General features: G+C 42.4%; 1 protein-coding gene across 7 annotated transcripts in view; it reads left to right on the top strand.

Moving 5' to 3' along the window:
- The window catches only part of GRIN2B (glutamate ionotropic receptor NMDA type subunit 2B), a 211,905-nt gene that overhangs the window by 175,651 nt on the left and 18,347 nt on the right, over positions 1–17,907 (top strand). For all 7 annotated transcript variants that reach the window (XM_032444362.1, XM_032444365.1, XM_032444367.1 and 4 more), the window contains 2 exons: positions 397–626; positions 15,732–15,892. In XM_032444362.1, the coding sequence (XP_032300253.1) occupies positions 397–626; positions 15,732–15,892 (391 nt within the window). The remainder of the gene's footprint in view (positions 1–396; positions 627–15,731; positions 15,893–17,907) is intronic.

The raw sequence follows: 17,907 nt of genomic DNA, 5'->3' as shown, positions 1-17,907 counted from the left end.
TGGTAGGAGTTCAGGAACAAAACCACTGCTAAACAGCTAGAAATGAGGGTAGAGTTCTTCTGAGAAAACTATTTCTCACGAATACACTTGAACTGAAATGGTCTGTTCTACATCTATTAGTGTACTAAACAGGTACAAAAAAGCTCTTATGTAAAGCTTTGTTGGAAACCTTTGGGACAGAATGAATGCAGAAGCCTGAGGACATTATAGAAAATAACTTTTCAGGGTCACACTTTGCTTAGATATAGTGGTATGAACACAGGGGAGCATAGCTATGGACATTCATCTCATGGGAATAGATGCTACCCTTAACTCTGAAGTCATGTATGTAAAGAGAAACACAGACTACTTGTTCTGAGGTGCTCACTGTGGAATCTTGTTTCTCAATCGCTCTAGAGCCAGGAGGTCCCTCTTTCACCATTGGCAAAGCTATCTGGCTGCTGTGGGGGCTGGTGTTCAACAACTCCGTGCCAGTGCAGAATCCCAAAGGTACCACCAGCAAGATCATGGTGTCAGTGTGGGCCTTCTTTGCTGTCATCTTCCTGGCCAGCTACACTGCCAATCTGGCTGCCTTCATGATCCAAGAGGAATATGTGGACCAGGTGTCCGGCTTGAGCGACAAAAAGGTAATGGATCCCCCCTCTTCACAGAAGAGGTTGTGTTGCTCCTTCTCCTCTACTCTTACTGCTAAAATATTCAGATTGTTTCAGTTACAACATTGCTGTAGTCCCTCGTTTAAATAGCACAACTGTTCTTCACTGGTATTCAGTTCAAATTTTACACATTTTAAGCACTTCAGGAGTGAATTATGGAAACAAAACTGAACTGTGCTTGCTTGCATGATCCCAAACTACGCCTTGATTGGCAGCAAGAAATGAATTAATGCTGCTTTGAAGGTGATGTGTATAATGGCTGCAACCTGTTTTTTCAGGATGAACTAATTTGTCTGTGTGGGAGCTGTGACTATTGTGCTAGCAAATATGATCTGTTAGTTTATTCTGGGGACAAGTTCTGCCTTTGGGGGTAAATCAGCTCGGCTTTGATGATTTACTATTGCTTGCATTTTAAGCTAGACTGTCATTTTTTCAAGGCCATTGGAGGCTTAGCACAAAAAATCATTCCCTGTTTCACTGTGTTTCACTGCCTTGTTTACATGCAGTGCGTTTTGTACTCACAGAGCATTTGCTTTTGCTGGGCTTCGCGCACTGAGGATTTTGAGGAGATTGCTCATGCATGCAGGTTAGCGCTGTCTGGTTCATGAGGGTCTGAAGCTATGCGCACTGCTTTATTTTTGTTTTGTTGCAAGGTTACTCACAAGGAATTGAGTTCTGTGAGGCTCAATTGCCTGTGCTGTATTTGTTACTCAGTCACTGGGGCTTCTTAAGGGGTCATGTCATTGTCAGGCAACCACATAGCAACAGGTCACATACACTGCTATTAGGGATAACGGCAAAAAGAGGAATGTGTGTGTTGATTTGCTACTGCTGGTCTGGTTATAGTTACTGTCTCTTTAGTTCCCCATGACAGTCTAGAAATAAATTGTGGTCAGTCCCCCTGTGTATACAGTGTCCTGTGCATCAGGCTAAGAATTCTTTTCTAAGAGGTTTTTTTGTTCACTTTTTCTTTCTCCCTCTAGATGTTTCTTTTTTCTCCTTGGAAAGAAATATGACACAGAATAATACAATCCGTGCAGAGATGCTCCTGTTATTTGTTTTCATCCCAACCTCAATTTGTTCCATAGTGTCTCCACATTTGCAGTGTTCTGTGATGAGGAGGGGGTGAGGAAGATGCTCTTCTGTCAGGTGGAGGTTGTAGCACAGGCTCCTGAGAAGCCGTGGACTCCCTCAGGTTGAAAGGCACTGTTCAAAACCAACCAGCCCTACCAGAGTTAACATTAGTTTGTCACCATTAGGTTTTCAACCGTCTGAGCTAAATGGGGTAGTTCATACCTCTGATCTATTGTTTCAGGCTGTGCATAGGCTCATAGAAAGAGCTATGCTTAGGCCCATAGGGATAGCTATGCTTTCTTTCTCATGTTTTTCAAAACACTCTCCATACCTGCAGAGATATGTGTGTGAAATAACAATTGAAGTGGTAGCTCCTGGAGCTTCATAGAGCCTTTGGATATAGTTTTCTAGCCCTATTTTGGTCGATATCACTCTAGGGTTTCTTGTGTGTACTGGATTAAGGTCATTTTCTTTTACTTTTCTTTGCTTACTTACCTGTGTTTGCTTTTGATATCCTAAAGCATGTGCTGTATTTCTTGGAGAAGAGAAAGACCATAGTATATACTGAGGTGGCTGTGATATGCCTCAAACACAGCTGCTACTGCAGGTGCAACATATGGGTAAAATTATGATCTATGAGAGTATCTGGAACCAGATGAAAATTGTCTCTTAAAAATGAAGTCCAGCTGCTGTCTCTTGGGAATAGACAAGTGGGAAGAACTCCATCCAAAAGGGTGAGCAAGAGACTGATCTGCTGGGCTCATGGACTTCCACTCTGTGTGTGCAGACACCCTGCAGAATTTGAGACCAGCCACCCAAGTACCCAAGCTCTGCTTCAGGATGACCTGGTCTGGGAGGAGTTCTCTCTTCTGAATTTCTTCTTTTCTCCTTCTGTCTGCACAGTGCTTGCAACCCCTTCAGTACACATACCCTGGAGATGGGGTTGTGCTGCGCTCGTCCTCCCTTCTCCTGCCAGCTTAAATTAGCCAGTTTAGATTTACAAAGGAGGCAGTTGCTTACCTGTGCTGGGTGGCCCAGAGGAATGGCCTAAGTTTTTAGGCTCTTATCTCCATTGTGACTGCTGATATTCACAGCAGAACTGAGGCAGATCAGCTCCCAGTCTACTATAGCCGCTAAGGGCAGCTGTGGCCAGCACAAGGATTCAGCAGAGAATGGAATCCTGATGGACAAAGGTGTAGATACTTTAAAGGATATCATTCCTACTTGTCTAGAAACAGGTCTGCTAGCATGACAGTACCTGGGGAAGACAGAACTGCAGAGCATCCAAAATGCCAGATGCACTCACAAAATCCATTACTATGCCTGGTAGGGGAATGCTCATCAAGGTCAGGCTGGCTGCCCTTCTGGAACACCCACCCAGGGTTCTCTGTGGACAGTGTGGTCCTTGCTCAGAAACAGCTGCTCTTTGAGGTAAAGGTGCCTACGGCTGTTGACCTGCTACATCCCCAGAAGTGTGGGCTGAATCATTCCAGCTGTCTGAGGACTTGGAAGGTGTCTTGGCTGTTTCCCAGCATTTCTGTTCAAGTGACAAGCAGGACAGGGACTAATGTCATGTCCTTGCTGTGCTGAGAGGATGCTTGAGCAGACCTGCTTGAGCAGGGTCCTCTGTGCATTGGTGGTTGGTTGTATGATAGGTGGCTGTGAGCTTCATGTCTTTTGCTGCTCTCTCTCCTGGCCCTGATGGTGTATTTGGGTGAGCATCACTGCTCAGTGCCACCTGTTTGTTGTCAGCTGGCTTAAAATTGATACCAGAGCTGAGCCAGGAACCCACAGTTAGCATGTTTACTCTCATGGCTGCTTAAATCATGTGTCAAACTGTGGCTCTTACAGCTGATGTAGACATGGGAAGATTCAGGGGGGAGAAACTTGCTCCTCCTGGAGAGCAGCTCTGATCCTGCAAGACCTGCAGGCCAAGAGCTGATCTGAGACCCTCCTGCAAATGGCTGGCCAGCAAGATGCCCTGTCACAGGTTGCTGCAGCCAGCGCACGCGCCTGGTTTTGTATGACTGTAATCAGGAGATATAACCCAATTTCCTATAATGGGAGAGCTTCAGACTCGTTAGAGAAACAAGTGCCTGCGGTATTTCAGTCTAACGAAGGCAGTAAATACAGGAAAGATTATATAAATGAGCTAATGTGTGAAATAATCTAATAGCTATACATAATTTCCATTCATATACAGAGGTAATAGAATAAAAGCAAACGTGGACAGCCAGCAGGGCATTTAAATAAAAGAATTTAGAATGCAGTAGGTTAATAATAATAATAATAATTAAAAAAAAATAGTATCCATGCCTATAAATTAGTTGGAAATGCCAAAGAGGCTAATAAAGTATCAGAATGGTAATTTTGTAATTGACATAAAAAAGAGAGAAATGGATTTCTGTATACTTGCAAATTAATATAGATTGCTATGACTTCACATGTATTTAACTTACTTACTTTTTGAGATATTAATGAAATATTGAGACATAGAGCTTATTTCTATGAAGCTTCAGTCAGCTATTTTTTGTTGTTTGTTTGTTTGTTTTGTTTTGGTTTTTTTTTTTCCAATCCATTATTTCCAGAAAAAAATGAAGTTTTGGAGTTGAAACTGGCCAAAATCTGATATTTGCCCAGGTACATTATTTTAGTGTACTTAAAGTATTTTGATTGATAACTCTGATGTGTATTTTTTACTTACTTATCTTCTAGAGGCTTTAATCATAAAATTGACCTACATTAAAGCAAAGAGGAAAAAAAATAGATTTTTTTTTTTTTTTTTTTATTTTCCCCTGTAATGAAGGAAAGAGTTAATGGAAAGATGAAGCAACACATTATCCTGAGGTGAATGAAACATTTCAGGCTGATACAAAGCAAAATGAATCTGCTTTATTTCTGCAGTAATAGATGCTTGGCCATGAAACTGAAAAATGAATTATTTTCTACATTCTGCTCTGCAGCACATTAAATGTAAATTATACAAGGATCCCAATATGCAGATCACTTAAGCATGTGCTTAACTTTGCGCTTATGAGTGGCGACATTAAAGTCAATGGGCTATTATTCACATGATTGAAGTTAAGTGTCTTTCTGAGCTTCATTACAACAAATACCTGCACTGGAGAAGTTTCAGAGTAATTCAGAGCAAATACATCCATCAGAAGTTTTCCCAGGAGACCATAAGTGGGGCTCAGTGTAGCACCCTGAAAGGTGTGTCAGAGGGGTGGGTGTCTAATTGGTTGGCTTGGAGGCAGCACAAACTTTACTCAGGATTAAGCTTTTACTGTCAGTGAACATTCCTGGTTCCACGGATTTCTGCATGACACAAAGGAAGTTTTATGTGACAGTGTTCAAAAGGAGAAAATATGTAATCCTCTCAGCAGTGTGATTTTTATTGTGTGGAGTCTTCAATGGAGATTACAGGTTAGCTAGATGCAGGCAAGGCCACGCCACTTCCGATCCAGTCCTTTTGTGATGAATCAGAACCTTTCTTCAATACGGATAGAGTTGTGGTCTGGAACACACCTTACTTGGACAAAAATTAAAGAAATCATGCCCCCATACAGTTGAATTTCTTTCCACAGTGCTTCTCTGGTGGGGACATCTTCCTGTAAATGAGCTGAACTGCATTCAGTTCTTTGTTTCAATATGACCTTTATGTATAACATTAGCAGTACTGACTTAATGCGTGATATAACAAACAGTGCTTCACAGTGAAGTGCAGAAAAGTCAGACCTCTGAAAGTCTCAAGTTTTATGCCTTAGAATCTGATTATTTCTCTTTACCTGTTCATAAATCATCAGTTCCTAAAGACCAATATTTATATAGAAATGGTATATAATGCAGTATATTTCTGTATAATTACATATTACTTGAATATATTCATATTAATGAACAGGCACAACTTATCATGTCATAATGCATCTTTATAATCAATGACATTTATTGTGTACATAAATATGAACTCACGGGGTTTTTTTTACAATCATAGATGGGTCCATTTATTACAGATTTAATCATTCTGCCTTGTTCAGCTTGGCATGATCTTTATGCTCTGTGAGATCCTTTCAGCAAACCTCCATGCCTGTGTGCTGAAAAGTGATTCAGTAGTTTTATGGCTGTAAATGTTTAAAGTCAGTGGGTTTTCAAGTGTGTTCCTCCCCCCCCCAGCCCCCCTTCAGTCCTACTTTCTTTGTCATTCTCCTTGCTCAAGCTCAGTGCTGTGTAGTGCTGAGCAGTGAGAAGGCTGCGCAATGCCTTAGCCTTGGCTTAGCCTCTTAGGATTCTCTCTTTTCTGTCTATCTGGAGGGATTTAGCAGCAGTAAAACTTGTAATGGGACTCTTAAGGATTAGTGGCACTTAAAATGCCGTTTAGTTGAGAACTTGAGTGAGGTACAATGCAAGAGGAGTGGATACACAAAGGAAGACTATAGGCCAAATGCATCCTTGCTGGGAAGGGAGTAATGCAACACAGCACTGTTGGCTTTGTCTGTGTTTCAAGTGGGAGCTGCGGGAGGGGAGAGGGAGGTTAGCTACAGGGCCAAAGCACAGTGCTTAGCTTCCAGCTTTTACATCCCTCCTTACACTTCCAGGGTCTCCACTGCAGCCAGCTTTTCCTTTTCATCTTCCTCCTCACCAGCTCCCACATCTGGCCCTTTGGAGGCGCTGGGCAAACTTGGTTGCTTCTGTGCTAATTGCTTGGCAGCCTGGAAAATGTCGTCTTCTGAGAATTGCGTAACAGGGGGAGGGAGGAGGGAAGCAAAGGATTGTCCTGCTTCTTGCGTCGGTGTAATTCAGCAGAGAGAGAAGCGATGAATATTTTTATTTATTATTTATGCAGTGCCATAAATGTACTTGGCCCTCTGCAGTCAAATAAAACACAATGGCCCTGCTGCCAGGATTTGGCAGCCTGTGTTGGGAGTGATGGCTTCCTTTGTCTGAATGATCAGGGATGAAATGCTGGTGGGGTAGGAATGGGAAGATGAGATCTACAGGATTAAAAATACACAACAGCCGCCTACCTCCCTCCGCATTCCCACAGATTTCATTGCTTTCGCCTAGCGACTGAAACACTTTAAGTTATATTTACATACTTGAGAAATATTTGGCAGGCTGTATCTTGCATTCACCTGGTGGAAAGGAGCCATATGTCTCCCATAGCCTTTGGCTTTTCAAGGTCAAATTTTCCTGAGTCTCCATGGTCCAGCAGGCTGGTTTGCTTCAGGTCCTCCAGATCTGGGAGCCTGGGATGCACAAGGGCATGATGTGGCTTTTGTATCTCTGCTATTGTCCACTAATAAGTGGAACAATAGGAGGAAGCTTTCTGTAGCAAGCTGAAGGGAAGCATTATCTCCCATCTCTGGGTTGTTGCTAGGATGCTTCTATTGCCCTGCCTCGAGTGCCATGCTTGTTGCTTTACCTCCTGGACTATAAAGGTGCTTTAGAAATTACACTAATGTGATTAATTTTTGTGTTATTTTTTTCTAATTATTTGGTCCTGGTGAAGTCTTCAAGGAGTTTGCCACACATGGGCAGGGTTCCACTGTTCTGCCCAGTGGTTGTTACCCGAGTAAAAGTTGCTAAAACTGATTGGCTACTATCTGTACTTGGAAGATAGGAGACTCTGGCTTGCCTGTCTTACTGAAAAGGGTTGAAAAATGGAATTCCTCTCTCACCAAACTATAGCCTCTGAATTTTCAGGAAGCTTCATAAGCTGTTAACCAGCTGTCTCATATACAAACAAAGCAGATTTCAAACTCTTCTGTACGTAACTGCCACCTCTCCTCTCAAGGTCTTTTTTATCAGTCAATTTTCTCCTCTCAGTGAACATCTACACTTCAGTGGTATTAACATGAGCATACTAACCAGCATCTTTCTGCCTCACTCATTTCTGTTTTATGCTTGCCTGGGATTATTTAGAATGTGTGTTTTGCCCTGTCGTGTTTGACTTCCAAGGAAGCTGATTTCCATGGATAGAATACATAACATGATTTGATTTGGGATAAGCAGGCTATCTATCTCCAGTCTCTACATACATGCAAGCAAAATTGTGCTATAGCTAATATCACATAGCCCACTTAGTTGCAACAGATAAGACCATGTTCACATAGTACCGTGCCTACTAGTGTTCTGGCTGCACAAGGAGCTGTGTGGTAGTGGTTCCAGTATGGATGTTGCTCTCCGGTCAAACTTTAGATCCCTAGATATGCCTATTTTTCTGGCAGAGGGTGGTCTGATCCTAGAATGGCCCCTAGGCCTGCTGTGCTTCTAAGGCCTGGGTCAGCAGTAGGGCTGTGTGGTCCCAGCATGCGCATGGAGGTCTGGCTGTGGAAGAAGTAGGACCCCTGAAATACCATCTGTTAGAAATAGGGCTGTACTGCCTGAGGTTTGCAGTCTTCTGCTCTGTGCCGAAGCAGCTCAAGGCAGGTCTGCACAGAGCAATCCAGCTTGCAAAGAGTCTGCACAGTCCTACTGTGTGCATTGCTCTGGCAATAACTGCATGTGATGGCGGCTTCTTCCACCAATTGGGTCTCTGCTTTCATCTCAGTTATTTTACAAGGACAACTATTTTTAAAGTTGCTATATCTGTACTCCTTTCTTTTGCTTTCACCTACCCCCACCCCTCACACCTCTGCATTGTCCCTAGGTTGCTCTGTTTCCTTCCCTGACCCACAGTTTCACCACCAGACATTCATAGACATTTTTTTTAATTCTTCTTTTTTTTTTTTTTTTTTTTTTGGTGTATGTGTGGTTCTGACCCTACACCTTCCTTTAAATGTGGCTTTAATTTAATTCTTTTCCAACTTTGCTGCCGTCAGCTGCAGTAACTGATAACTCCTTTTTCAGACTTATCTAGAGGAATTCATGGGTGAAAGTGCTATGCAAAACAAGACCAGAGAATTTGAAACATCACAGGATATTTAACAATAAGATAAAACACAAAATCAAGGTCTGAGGACACCCAAGGATTTCTTGTGCCCTTCCAAAACTGAGTTACTGAGTTGAACTGGATTGTATGCTGTTCATTCATTCTTCTTCTTCTTCTTTTTTAATTGCTTATAAATCAATATGTGCTGTTTGACTGGTGGAAACAATAAAGTAGTGTTTTGCACTGCAGTCTTAGGGTTGATTTCTGCCATGGGGCATGACAGTTTGGGATTGCTGATGAGGTTATAGGATTCTGAGCTGCGAGGAGTCTCAGCTACTGCTGAAACCGTGGAAGGTCATGTTATGAGGGGATGCAGAAGAAGAGGAGAAATTGGAGCTAGGAGAAAAGGAAGATCTGAAAAGTTGTGGTCACTTGAGAGTGGCTGTGAGTTATAAGTAAAAACAATGTCAGTAATGTCAAAGCTAGGTGACTGCAGAAGGAAGAAGGGTGCTTTAGGAGTGAAGCTAGAGAAGCATCTGTATGAGAGATTCATGAGTAATAGAAGAAAGAGCAGCACAGTCTCTTTAGTCTGTTGTCTTCACGGATTATTGTACCAGTGCTATGATTTAGGTTTGAAGTATGCTTCTGCAGTTGTGCTGGCGCACTCCTAGCTGGGAAGCTGTTGTAGCAATGTAAAAGTGCCCTGTACCAATGTAACAATAGAACAGTTGCCACACTGTGAATTGTAAATCACCTCCTCTACCAAGATAGGTGACAGGGCACAATTATGTGGAAGTGCCTATGCTGGACAAAGAAAAGAATACAGAAGCCCTACAGGTGGTGCTGGCAATTCTGATTGACATTCTAGAAAGAAACCGATCACCACCTGAGTGTGGATCAGGACACAGTTACAGCTCTGAAAATCTTGCAAACTGCAAATGATAAGAGTAAAAAGCAGAGGGGGAAAGTTATAATATGAAGAGGCACTGAGGAGGGTGATAATGAGCATTACCTCTTACTAGCAACGCCTTTATTTCCTTGGCTTTATGTTGCTGTGAGCTTTTAAAACGTAATGTTCTCTTAACATCTTGGGGTCCTGATCAGACTGTTCTTGGTGCAGTGGAGGCTGGGAACGTGTCTACCAACCAAAGGCAAGTCAAGGAATGATCTACTGGATGCAACCAAAAGACAGCACTAAGAACAGCTGGAAGTGTAGATAACACAGTTTACAAAGAAAGATTGTAAGAAAGAGAGAACTGGGCTTCTTTATCCTCAACATGGGGAAGAAACAGCTCGAGGGTCTTCAAAAACATAAAAGTCACCTTCAAAGAGGAAAATACTATTCTGATTTCCCTGTACATGGTGAAGATAACAGAAAATAGTACTTATCTTGCAGCAGGAGGGCTTCAGTTCAGACAATTGGAAGAGCTTCCCAGTAGCAAAGCCCTGGGGTAGATTGCTCAAGGAATGGGAAGTCTTCATTGGTGGCCATCTTCCACTAAAGGCTGGATGAAGAGCTGTCAGGAATGGTGATGTTTAAGGAAGCCTCACTAGAGGAAGAAAAAAAAGACATCTTCTCAAGGCCAGATCCAGCTCTGTTATTTTGCAGCATTGTTCATGGTGTGGTTTGGAGGGCAACATTGGTGTATTTGGGGGATATTAAAAGGACAAGGCTCCTCTCTTTGAGAGTCACTGGTTAGCTATAAAGGTTTGTTTCTTGGCTGAAACAGAAGATAAAGAAACATGGCAGGTAGGGCAAGACATGCTGCTGTCCACAAGTGGTCTGTCAAGGTTTAAATGACTGAAAATCACTGGCCTAGCCTTAACAAGTTTTGACTGAAACTCCTGTGCAAACATCCCAATTGGACTCTCAGGCAATGAACAAAGTTGCAAGCTGACTGCAGTGATGTGCAGCTGAACCAGAGCAAAAGGGGACAATCAAGGATGTTTGGGCAATGCAGAAAGATTGTGCTAAAATTATTCACTCAGGCATGGACTATGCTTTTCTAGCCTTATGTCACTAAATCTTACGTTACAGTTCACTAATAAATGCCATATTTTAAAGAGATATTTGGCTTCTGTTGCAGCAGATATCTGCTGGTTGTAAGGCTGCCAAAAGAGCAAGCAGATTGCTGTTGAGAGGTGTCTGTGCAAAAAGTTTTGACTGATGCCCTGATGGGCAAATTCCAGAGAGTAGTGGGCACTTTGGATCATATGCTACCCACAGCCTCTGGCTACCTATGCTTTTCGTGGGCAAAGCTGTCCTGGGGGCCAAATGGTTAAGTGGCTGGATTCAGTTGTGCAAATGTAGATGTCTAGAGACAATATAGGTTCACTGGAGTAACCCGAATTCCCTCAGGTGGTTGGTGCATAGCCCCACACAGAGGCTATGAGGGACCTAAGTTCTCTGGGGCACTTCAAATGACCCTTACACACTCAGGCAATTGAACTGAACTCAGTATCTAATATGGGCTCAAGATCTTTGGGGCTAGCAGGAAATAGAGAAGCTGAACCTGGGGACCTTATTCTGGAGAGTCAGAGGTTCAAGCAGTAGAAAACTGAGGGTTTGGACCTAAGAAAATGAAAGGAACCCTCACAAAGAAGCTATGTATGTGTAAGATACTACACATAAACTCACTTATACAACATTTTAGAAGCTCATTATGTTATGTCACATGGAATTATTTTTATTAAAAAGTATAAAAGTAGATCAAGTGATAAAAAAGAGCATTTTTGCTGAAAGACCTGCTGAGTTTGTGAATCTGCATTCAATGCTATTGGCAAACACTTTACAGCGTAAACAGAGCCTACATTAGGCAGATAAATAAGTGCAGATGTGCTTTTCTGTAGGAGCCATTTGGTGATAGACAAAATCTTTAAAAAAAAATTCTCATCAAATTAATTGTGGCCAATTAGACATAACCCCTTCCCCTCATTCCTGAATCCTCTCCAATCCCAGCTGCCTGAATGGGAAGAGCTCCTATCACCTGTTTCATTATGCAGATTGATATTCGAACATCTGAGAATAATGCTGCTTTCTGCACGGCACAGCTCCAAATTGCTAATGAAACAGCTCTTCCAGACAAGTCACTTAAACCCACTCTCACTGCTGCTGCTGACAGCTCTCATAGCGAGATGCAGGGGGAGCAGGAAAGGGGCTCTCCACTCGGGATGTGCTAATAGCCCCCAGCCTGTGTGCTTATCACTCTCCAGAGCAGTAAGATCTCTGCTTTCTGACTCTGAGAGGTTACTTCTTCAAAGCTGTCATCCAATTTGGGCTTAGTCTTGCTCAGTTTCAATTTGTTGAGTGAGGGGTTGAAGAGGTGGGCTGCCTTCAGGGTCTCTCCCAAAGCTGCCTTCTGGCTTGCCCTTCAGGCATGCTTGGTGTCTTGCTTCCCACCCCCAGGTCAGGCAGGGAGAGGACCCATCTGCAGCTTCCACCTCCCTGCTAAATTTGATGTGAAGCCAGCTGTCTCCGGGATCTTCTTTCATGGTTGAGAGACTGTCACGTCACCTTGTGCATGAGGGGAGCATCTCATGACTGAGATCCATGGCGTGCAAATGGGAGGCTGCAACTGGGGTGCAACTCCAGCCAGCATTCCTTGTGTATAGGGCTGCAGCTGAGCTGCTCAGGTTCCCTAGCAGGCAGGGTGCCCACGAGGGAGGTAGGACAAGGTGGCAGGACAGACTCTCTGCAGCTGTGTTTGCTCAGCAATCAGTGCAGTTGCTTATCTTCCCTTCCCCTGTCATTTTTTTATTTTTTTTTTTTGCCAGAGGCTCACGTGGCTCCAGTTTGCAGATGCCCGGGGCAAAGCAGTTGTGACTTACGGCCCAGGCAGGGGTAATGATTACATGAAATGATGTGAGGGCTATCTCATTAATCTAAATTCAGACCATTTCTGTCAATATCTCTAGTTAATTCCTTTATCAATATTTACTGAAGCCTTCAGATTACCTTTGCATAGGCTGTCTGTGTGTAATAACACCTGCATTGTGCCTCTGCTGCTGTCTCACATCTCTCAGACTCCTAGGCCAGTCTGCCCAAAGCATCCTTGCTTCCTGAGGCTGACTGACATCTTTGGGCTAGACCCACTCTCCCAGCCCTTTGGAAAAGCCATATATTTTTCATTACCAAACTCTCTGACAGCAGTGTCAATTAACCTTATTCATTATGAGTCTATTATAGTTCTTCCACAAAAAGTCCTCCACCCCGCTGCCATGAGAGGACATACTCCTTCCCCATCAATCCCTATGTTTTCCCCACTCCTGAGCATGTTTACAGCCTTTCTTGGTCTTTTACTGTGAGTTGTGTGGGGCACAAGAAAGCTTGGAAGGATGCAGCCATTCCTGGCTCTGGTGAGCTCTTTGGAGATCCTTCCATCTCTAGTCTGAGCTGTGCCCACATGCTGCCAAGCAGCAAGTACAAGGAATTTTCAGCTACTATTTCCTGATATAGTTGTATGCCAATACCAGTATTAGTTCTTAAATGTGGAGAAATAGCTGCTTGTCTATGGCTTAATGGGCTGTGGAGTCTATTGGGCATCATGTTTTTTCAGCTTTGCAAACAAACCCAGGAGGCTGGAGATGAGTATGTGTGCTGCTCTTAGACATGCAGCTAAAGATCTCTGTTGTGGGTCCCACGTGGATCCTCTCCAACTGTTTCCTGTCTTGTTGTCCACCACTCTGTGGTTGAAGTATGTGCGCATGTGGGTGTGTAGAGAAGAATTTGCGTTTGCAGGTCTGTTCTGACTGAGGAATTAACAGGGAGTGAGGGATGATAAGCTGACATGCAGTGCAGTATAGTACATAGGTTTGCAAAAGCCATCAACCTGCTTTTTTTCTCCAGAAGTGTGCTTTTCCAGTTGCTAGAAACAGTTCTTTCCCTCAAGAGGAATGTTTTCATTTATTTATTGTTTGCTCAGAATGTTAAAAATGAAATACAGAGCATTTTACTCCTGGCTGGCTGGTGCTAAGGGGGAGCCCTGGAACTCAGGGAAAATGAAGGGTTGTTCAGAGGAAGGGTTGTTTTCCCTATAGCAGGTCTGCCTGACACTATAGTCCCTTTTTGCTCCAGTTCACGGCCAGTGTTGGGAGCAGACAAATCTAGAGATTGCATCACTAGGGATGGAGGGAGGAGGCATGAAATGGATGTTGAATGGAACCTCTCCTTCCCTTAATATTTTGTGAGCCCAGAGAGAGGCTCTCATATCCGCTGCCTTTCCAAAGGGCATGCTGAAGTTGAATATTTATCAGGCTTGCCTGCTGCTTACCCTGCTGGCTTTTCTGTGTTGGAGGGCTCTTTGTGGATGGGGGTTTCCTATTCTGCCCAGAAGTTTGGGTTCTGCAGCCTCTGAAGAAGCAAGCTGCCCACTTTGGAAACTCCAGTTTCAGCGGGTCAGGAGAGAAAGTGTATTCCTTTGGCCTGGAATGGCTTGTGATGGGTCTCCTAAGCTGCTGCTATAACCAGCTTGGTAAGAAAGAAGTTTTTTTGTTTTTTTTTTTAATGCTGCAGTGATTTTTCTCCCATCAAAATTTGCTTTCAGTACAAGTTTTGATAGCTTTGAATTTGTCTTCATCCCTTGGGAGTGTGACAAGTTTCTAAGAGGCACCTTACTGCCTATATTCTGCTATATGAAACCTCACTCTTTTTTTTGGTGATATGTCAGTCTGTGTTTCAAAAAACATACCTGATGTTTCGTAATGGCTTAAAGCAGCAGGGCATCTGCTCTATCTCACACATGCATCTGTACATATGAACCAGTCCATTTTCTCCACCTGAATATGAGTGGTGATTCTCTGCACAGCTGAGAGTTGATTTAGAGAAAGAGGTGCAATAAATTCCTTTTGGTGATGTGAACTGTGTCTTCAGCCTACTCTCAGGCACAAGTCCTTGTTGACCTTGTTTCTGAAATGCTCTGAATGAGTTATCCTGCTTTAGTAGCTTTGGACTCCTCAGCTGGGTCCAGCAGGTTTCAGACTAGCTTTGAGCAGGACTTAATAGCTAGACCTGGCAGCATGCTTTTGAAGCTATAGCTATAGACAGTAGCCACATTTCCACCACAGAAGACAGCAGTGCATGATAGATGTGGCAGGAGAACCATCAAATGGCTTTGGCTTGATTGTTACCATGTTTTTAGCATGCTTCTTAAGATTATCCAAGTATACAGTCACATTTGAGAGCCCTAAACTAGCTTTTGATATACTTGATATATTTGACTTTGATATATTAAGAGATGAAGGGGCCTTCCATCCATCTGATCTACCGTTGTATCTTTTCTTTTACTGCTTGTTCAGTTCCTGGCTTACAGTTCTGTGCCACTTCCCGTCTACTGGTTTTAGGGGTTTTAAGCAGTCTTGATAATTCACGTTCTAAATTTTCCTGCTCATAAAACCCCAGAGAGCATTGATTATGACTTGAGTTAAACAAGTGGCATACAAAATCTCACAGCCTTGCAGCTGTAGGGGGAAGTTATGATGAGTGAATTTCTTGGGAGCAGCAAAAGGTTTTCAGCACTCTGCCAGCTCTGCTCTGGGAATCAAATGTTACTAGTAACTTGCAACCGCTAATACAATTTCATTTGGGACATCTGCCCAAAAGTTTGAGAGCTGATCCTTTATTTGGTGAAGTGGGCGGGAGCTGTTCAGTGCGGCATCTTTCCTCATTAATTGCTTTTTGACTTGAGTCAGAATCAGGAAATGCAAAGGCGTCAATAAAATGAAAATAGATACTTCTTAGAAACTAAATGACACTATGTGGGTAAAATTCACATCAATTTGATTGAAAATCTTTCTTTGACCATGTTGCAAAAACATTGTTACTTTTTTTTTTTAACCCCCTTTTTGTTTTCACTTTTCTCTAAACTTTTAGTTTTTGATCATGTATGTACTTTATCCACAGTGGACAAAAGACCAGATTGCTCATTTTCACTTCTTGGACACAAACAGGAAATGTTTGTCTTTGAAAACAGTGAAATACAGTGTCTTCTCAATAATGTTTTCCATCTGATAGTAAAATCAGAACTACATTTGGTGTTGTAATGGGCACAGAGTCTCTAAGGAGAGTGTATTCTCCCATGCAGATGACTGCTTCTTGCTGGATGATTGTGAGAAATGTTCTTTTTCTGTTTCTACAGTTCCAGAAACCCAATGACTTCTCACCCCCTTTCCGCTTTGGGACAGTTCCCAATGGCAGCACAGAAAGGAACATCAGAAACAACTACCCTGAAATGCACAGCTACATGGTGAAGTTCAATCAGAGGGGAGTGGATGATGCCCTATTCTCATTGAAGACTGGGTGAGGATTCCTTCTTCCAAACTTACTGGCTGACTTCTTTGAATGATTGTCTAGGAAATCTTTGTGGGGTTTGGAAAATGAGCATCCATTATCATTCCATGATTAAAAGTATAGCTATACCACAGCAACACAGGAGAATATTTCTGTGAATCTCTTAGACTTTTTTCTTATTATTCACTTCTGCATAAGTGTTTCTGGTTTTGCAATACTTTTAATACTATTGAGAGAGGAAAAAAAAAAGCTGTTTCATGCCTATGGGTCCTTATGTATACACAAGAAATGCTCACAAACCTCTATGGGCAAAGTTTTTTTGAGAACATTTTGCATTGTCATCTGGAAATTCCCTTATTTTCTCTCCTTCTGTGTATAAAAGATTATGTTAATCAGGAAGCTGAAAGAATCTTTGTCAGACTAATCCCACTCCAGTGTATCACAAGCTAATACAGTGTAATGGAAGGTGTGCTTGAAGCAAATAGTTTGCAAGTAGTCCTTCTCTCTGGAATAATATAGTATCAAGAGCTGACAGAGATGCCAGTTGAATAATAAGGAAGTATATTAAATAGGAGTGTCTCCTTGGGTAATTTGGGAAATGTGGGAAAAAGTCATTAGCAGAAAGTATCTTTGAACATCTCACTCTGTCTTAATAGCAGTGAAACTGTAGAGGAGCTAACTTAAAACCCCTATTAGTCTTTGTAAGCCTTTGTCCCTTATAGTTAAAGGCCTCCTCCCAAAAATGCCCACTGTGGTTGTCAGAACCCAGCCCTAGTGAAATGAAACAACACCTTCTCACTTAGAACAATGTCACACTGTTGTGAGAAAGTTCATTACAAAGCACGAACAAAGATGTTCAGCCAATTTAATTACTAGATTGACTGACTATTCCTAAACCTGTTTGCCAGGTTCAGAGGCACATAGCCCATTATAAATTACTGTACCGTTGTTGGATGCTATCCTGGGGTTGTACATTTGCCAGTAGTCATCATCCAGGAAATAAATATGCTCTCTCCTGGAAATATATAGATGAAACAGAGCTCATCGCCTGTGGTGGATGTCATCCTGGCTTTATATCAACCCTTGGACAGACTTCCCCATGGATATGCACTTGAACTGAGATAATCATTATACTGGCAATATATGTTCAGGAGGCGTATTGAAAAGGTAGTGTGGGTGTGAGAATTTGTAAGGTAGAAGGTCTTCAGTCTTTTATTGGAAAGAGCTTCATTTCAGATCTAGTGGGAGGATTTACTCATTGGCTGTCTCTGGTTGTATAGAAGATGCAGCCCCCTGAGACTACCCCTAAGCCCGAAATCAATTTGTTGAGGTAAGAAGGTTCTCATCAGTCTGTTGTGCTGTCTGCCCATCCTAGCTTATATGGGCATTTCACTGCGTTGAAACAGACCCTTTCTTGTGGTTTTCAGCTAAACAGTCTTTACCAAAGAGCTACTTAGCACAGTAAGCCATAAAGCTGTTATCATGGTCATTTGACATTGGTAAAGATCTGGTAGCACTTTTCACAGTAACTAAGGAGTTACAGTGGCCTGGCTACATTTAATTTGAAATATAATACATATTTTACTCTGCTAAGTCATGCCAGCACTTTGAATTGGAAAAAAATCTTTACTGCAAGCTCTGCTATGCTCTCTAATACCTATATATTTTATGAAGTATTTTAGGTTCTTTTCACATGAAAGGCAGTGCGGAAATGTAAGCTATTCTTAGGACTGTAGATCTCCTGGAATTCTTTTTCATTCATCTTTATCTTGCACTATGTTTGTCTTCCAAATTTCCTTTCAGTACAAAAATGACAGTTATCAAAGAGTCAGAGAGAAATAGACAGACCTCATTTATAATCTAGTTTCACCTGTAAACAGATTCTAGGCTCAGATTTTAGTTAACTCCGAAGGTGCAACCTATTGTACTCTATCTGGAAGAGGTTAATTTCTGTCTTAATTAGCAGAGAACACCTTTGCACTCATACAGATTGTATCTTCTCTGTGCTATACACTTCTTGTTTC

The sequence above is a fragment of the Coturnix japonica genome, chromosome 1, assembly GCF_001577835.2.
Source record: "Coturnix japonica isolate 7356 chromosome 1, Coturnix japonica 2.1, whole genome shotgun sequence".
NCBI classification, from domain to species: Eukaryota; Metazoa; Chordata; class Aves; order Galliformes; family Phasianidae; genus Coturnix; species Coturnix japonica.
This window is presented reverse-complemented; position numbering and strand designations above follow the sequence as displayed.